Source organism: Peromyscus eremicus, chromosome 4 (assembly GCF_949786415.1).
Source record: "Peromyscus eremicus chromosome 4, PerEre_H2_v1, whole genome shotgun sequence".
In the NCBI taxonomy this organism is placed as follows: Eukaryota; Metazoa; Chordata; class Mammalia; order Rodentia; family Cricetidae; genus Peromyscus; species Peromyscus eremicus.
Window position 1 is genome coordinate 88,001,725 of NC_081419.1, and position 5,346 is coordinate 88,007,070.

The 5,346-nt window shown below is 44.7% G+C and overlaps 1 protein-coding gene across 1 annotated transcript; it reads right to left on the reverse strand.

The window, feature by feature from the left end:
- Positions 1-300: 300 nt before the first annotated feature.
- Actc1 (actin alpha cardiac muscle 1) lies at positions 301-5,019 on the reverse strand. Its single transcript, XM_059261106.1, has 6 exons — positions 4,837-5,019; positions 3,316-3,640; positions 2,515-2,676; positions 2,194-2,385; positions 1,133-1,314; positions 301-624 (listed from the first exon to the last, which is right to left on the reverse strand). Exons 1-6 carry the CDS (start codon positions 4,963-4,965, stop codon positions 481-483), a joined length of 1,134 nt encoding a protein of 377 aa, XP_059117089.1. The 5' UTR covers positions 4,966-5,019; the 3' UTR covers positions 301-480.
- Positions 5,020-5,346: the final 327 nt, after the last annotated feature.

Below are 5,346 nucleotides of genomic sequence, written 5' to 3' on the forward strand. Positions count from 1 at the left end.
AGTTGTGTTGTCCATTTTCTCTTCTTACTTCTATAGACCTAAACCTAACAACTAAGCCACGGAAGTAATCTTTCTAAGATTCAAAATTTATTCATGATTCTATCCCAAAGGATGAAATCAAAATGTAGTGCTATAACTCCTGTCTCAATGCCATATGAATTTATCAGGCAAACTTGGCATTGCATTAATATGGTAATGCTCAGGGTAACCAAACACACACCTTCCCCATTCCAGGCCTAGGGTACCAGACACATGTCCCATCCTGGGACTACTCCCACAAGAAAGAAGGCAGGCTTCTGGAGGTTGCAAGTCCTGGTCTGATTTATTTATAAAGCAATAAATATTTGAAGCACAAACAAACTGCACGTGTGTAAACAAACTGTACAATGACTGATGAGAGATGGAGGAGGGGGGCTCAGAGGATTCCAAGAAGCACAATACCATCATCCTGAATATAAGGGAGACTAAGAGAGAGACAACTTAGAAGCACTTGCGATGGACAATGGATGGGCCTGCTTCATCATACTCTTGCTTGCTGATCCACATTTGTTGGAAGGTGGACAGAGAGGCCAGGATGGAGCCCCCAATCCAGACAGAGTATTTACGCTCAGGGGGAGCAATAATCTGCAGAAAGAAAACAAAACCACTAGTGTGTTCTGAAGTTCCCAACAATGGAGCAGGCAATAGGTTTGGAATATTCACAGAAAATGCATCACAGAATAACTGACAATAAATAGTGTGGGAGATGTTATACCATAAGGCAATGCAGCCAATCAGGTTTTGCAAACTTCCCTGTATTTCATCATTTCTCTACTTCTTTGCACTAGACAGTAATATGGCAAAAGTCTAAATGCATAAAGGGTAATTCAAAACCTGGGGCCTTTTAAATGTGGAGATGAGTTTAGTTATCCCCCCACCTCGTGTTTCAAATATTTACTTATATTCACTATTTAGAAGTAGTCCTAAAGGTTCATATCTTGGGGGAAATGCTAAAAAAAAAAAATCAGGAATAGTGTTAGCACTAAATAGAAAACTTAAAACATAAAAGATAGGAAGCTAAGATACAGGAGAAGGAGGCTGGGAAGGAAGTTTGACTTAGAATACAAAGATCTGCCTTTGCCCTCCCACTCACCTTAATCTTCATGGTGCTGGGAGCCAGCGCAGTGATTTCCTTTTGCATACGATCAGCAATACCGGGGTACATGGTGGTGCCTCCAGATAGGACATTGTTGGCATACAGGTCCTTGCGGATATCAATGTCACACTTCATGATGCTATTGTAAGTAGTTTCATGGATGCCAGCAGATTCCATCCCTAGGAACAAGTTCTTTTTAAAGTACTCACAGCACATTCAGGCAAGGATGGAGGGGAGGGGACAGAATTCTGCTGTGTTGGTGAGCTGCCACCGTTCATATCTAAAACATATGCTCCCCCATAACACACTGCTGGGAACAGGTGGGACATAGGTCTCTAAAATGTGCTAATAGATAATTCAGTATAGACTGCCAAGAGATAGACAACTGTGTTCAGTGCTTGTTTGGAGTGAACACATCCTGCAGCTATCGGAAGTGTGGAGATATTTTACAGAAAGAATCACACATGTTTAAGTGAAAATTAATCTATTTTATTTTGTGTTGAAATGAATCTCTGTAGCCCAGGCTAACCTTGAACTGAAAGCAATCCTCCTGCCTCAGTTTCTGAGCACTGAGATTGCAGGTATGAGCTACCTCGCCTGGCTTATACTTTTAATTTATGGACTAAAATCAGATTCCAGCTTCTTCTGGAAACAAGTGTGTAGGAAAGATATTTGGTGACACCAAGTGTCCAGTTACCATAATGAATAGAGTTGTGGTTGGGTTTAATGGTGCATAATTTAAAGTCTAGTCTATCACTAATGGAAATTATTGGAATACATTGGCTCTCTTGAGTAATCAGGCATGTGCTATCCAGGGACTGATCAGTCTCATCCCCTACTGTGAGGTAAATTCGGTGCAACATTCTCAGTCATTTTCACTAGAGCAGCTAGCCCAGTCTTTCTCTTTACTGAGATATCAGGAGGAAAGACTGAACAGGGTGAGACACCAGACTTTGATTCAAGAAACCTGCTGTCCTTCCAATTTAAATGGATGTTACTCTGGGAGACTCGAGAATTTCTAGAGAACCTGAACTTCAACATCAGAACCCATCCCTTACCAATGAAAGAGGGCTGGAAGAGTGTCTCTGGACAGCGGAAACGCTCGTTGCCAATGGTGATGACCTGGCCATCAGGCAGTTCATAGCTCTTCTCCAGAGAGGAGGAAGAGGCAGCTGTAGCCATCTCATTCTCAAAGTCCAGGGCAACGTAACACAGCTTTTCCTTAATGTCACGGACAATTTCCCGTTCAGCTGCAGAGATAAACGACTTCACAGTCAAGCTCTGAAGAAAGTATCAGTTGTGGGGAAGGAGGTGGATCCATCAAGGAAGCAAAAACCAACAGGCGGATGCTGTGACAGATAACACACACACACACTCACCAGTGGTGACAAAGGAGTACCCGCGCTCAGTGAGGATCTTCATGAGGTAGTCGGTGAGATCCCGACCAGCTAGATCCAGACGCATGATGGCATGGGGTAAGGCATAACCCTCATAGATGGGGACGTTGTGAGTTACACCATCGCCAGAGTCCAGAACAATGCCTGTTAGGAAAGATAGATGAGAACGGGATGAAGCACTGAAGATGTTTCAGCCATAGTAAAACCTGCTTCTGTTAGGTACCAGAAACAAGTCGAGGCATTACTCCACATAAAATCAGATCCCCTAGTGCAAAGGATAAAAATGACCCATAATGGATGGATACTAACTCCCAAGGCAGCGCAGCTTGTCTGACTAAATGTTGTAGTAGAAACATTTCCTGAGGACACTTTCAAATGGCCAGCCCTCTTACCAGCCGTTAGCATGTTATATAAGCATCCAGGCACGTTTTTTTTTTTTTTCCTTGGGGCCAATCTAACTTAAAATGTGTCTCTCTGTTTTGATTCAGACTCTGTAGGGGAATGTGTGTCCTTGAATACGTCTGCCCAGGGGCTATGAATGCTGCATATCACATATCTTAAATAAGGGAAAGATCTAACTCCACATTATCAGATCTTATAATAAATTGTCTCTGAAACTAACCTCAGGGAATTATTGTCACCTCTTCCTCTCAGCACAGATACCTTGCTAGAGAGGGTCAAGAAGGAGACCCTTTCCTTTGTCAGGTGAGAATTTGTGTTCACAGTGAAGTCAGTGAGTTGGGAATATGATTAACTGGTGACTACTCCCTAGTCCATACAAACCTGTGGTTCTTCCGGAAGCATACAGAGACAACACTGCTTGGATGGCCACATACATGGCAGGGACATTGAAGGTCTCAAACATGATCTGGGTCATCTTCTCACGGTTGGCCTTGGGGTTCAGTGGGGCTTCAGTGAGCAGGGTCGGGTGCTCCTCAGGGGCCACACGGAGCTCATTGTAGAATGTATGGTGCCAGATCTTCTCCATGTCATCCCAGTTGGTGATAATGCCATGTTCAATGGGGTACTTCAGAGTCAGGATACCTCGCTTGCTCTGAGCTTCATCACCTACATAGGAGTCCTTCTGCCCCATACCCACCATGACACCCTGCAAAAAAGAAAAGAATGAGAACATCATGTTCCCAATGAGACAGGAATATAGTCCAGGCCTTATTAACGTATATCCAACTTCAAAGGCGACGAATAGCTGTAAAATACTAGAAATGATAACAGCAGAATTTGAAAGTTAGACGTGGTTCATACATATAATCCTAGTACTCAAAAGGCTGAAACAGGCCATAACTTTAAGTTCAGCCTGGGCCGTAGAGCAAGTACCAGGCAAGCCTAGGCTCTAGTGTGGGACCCCACCTCCAAGAGTTAAGATACAATCCTAATTTCAATGAATCATTTAGAATAAATGTTGTACTTTATCTCCACATGAGGAAGAGTATCTCTATTAATTAGATTATAACTCTGGAGGAGAGAATAAAGGGATTTCACTGAAGAAACAGAGTCTTATCTTGTTTTTGAAATAGCATAATGACTTAATTAAATTCCTCAGCTTATCACTGATGTCACCTAAGAAATAGATGACTATCTTTTAGAACAACTGAATTAATGATGTCATTACAGCTTCTAGTGCCCTTAAGAAAAGATTTTGACACTCATCCAGATCCAGTGTACATGGGCTGACAGGCCACTATCACTCAGATGAAAAGTCAAACCACTCAGAGGATCCTGGAGTGCCCTTCACTGGCCAAGCCCGAGGACTCCCAGCTCTGCTCCCTGGCAGCCTATCTGGCCAGGCATGCGACAAACCCAGAGAGCATGACATTTCTTTTAATAAACAAGGTGGCACTTGCTGCTTTGGTCACAGCTGACTTCTAAAAATGCAACACCCAGGATGGAGGTCCATTACAGCTTTGGGAAGTTCTGTATACTGGGCTGTGAACAAGAGAAAAGAATGTAGATTGGGTGCTGGTTAATTCCAAGTAGTTACATTACTAGTGGTTAGCATTATCTGAACTAAATTGAACGGACAAAGGGCAGAGGGCAAAGAAAAAAAAATCCACATTTCAGAGACAGAGAAGACACTGCAGTTGAAAATCCACAGGCCCAGAATGAGAAGCTGGTGGCCTTTCCTAGGAGAGAGCTGCACTGGACTTCTTGGTGTTTGCAGGTTGGCAGGGGTTGCTTGAAGTGGCTTGGAGTTATTGCTGGATTGGGAGAGTGACCAAAAGGGTCCAGAGTATGGCCGGGACTACGCTGGATGGGGAGCAGGCTGTGAGGGGCAAAGAGTGTTACCTGGTGGCGCGGGCGCCCCACGATGGAAGGGAAGACAGCTCTAGGGGCATCATCACCCGCGAAGCCGGCCTTCACCAGCCCTGAGCCATTGTCGCACACCAAAGCGGTGGTCTCCTCGTCGTCACACATCGTGGCACAGCTTCTGTGGAATCTGTGGGCTAAGGACAGGAAAGGGGCCCACACTCAGTGCCTGCAGAGCCGGCCTTCTCCTTTAGAGAAGAGGGTGGCAGGGCACAGTGGGGTTACTGGAGTGTAGAGAGTGGGGAGACAACTGGAATCTCCCTTGTACTCAGACGTAAACAAAAAAAGGATTGGAAGAAGCCGAAAGACTGCCAGTGTGGCTGAGAGAAGGCAGAGGAACCCACCCACACCCCATGGACAAGAGGCTCACGCTCCACTCCAGTTGCAAGGAGCCATGGCCCTAACCACCCGGGAGTTCCTACTCCTTAGTGGCCAATAGACTGATTCCAGCCCTTTCAGCTCTCCACCTTTTCATCAACAGAAATCCTA

Bases quoted from the DNA above. Each gene is read 5' to 3' on its own strand.
- Actc1 (XM_059261106.1), bottom strand. From the start codon at position 4,965: ATGTGTGACGACGAGGAGACCACCGCTTTGGTGTGCGACAATGGCTCA. The intron at 2,677-3,315 runs GTTTGTATGGAC...CTTTCCTAACAG, and splicing joins TGCTTCCGGAAGAACCACAG to GCATTGTTCTGGACTCTGGC. The intron at 1,315-2,193 runs GTAAGGGATGGG...ACTTGTTCCTAG, and splicing joins CTTCCAGCCCTCTTTCATTG to GGATGGAATCTGCTGGCATC.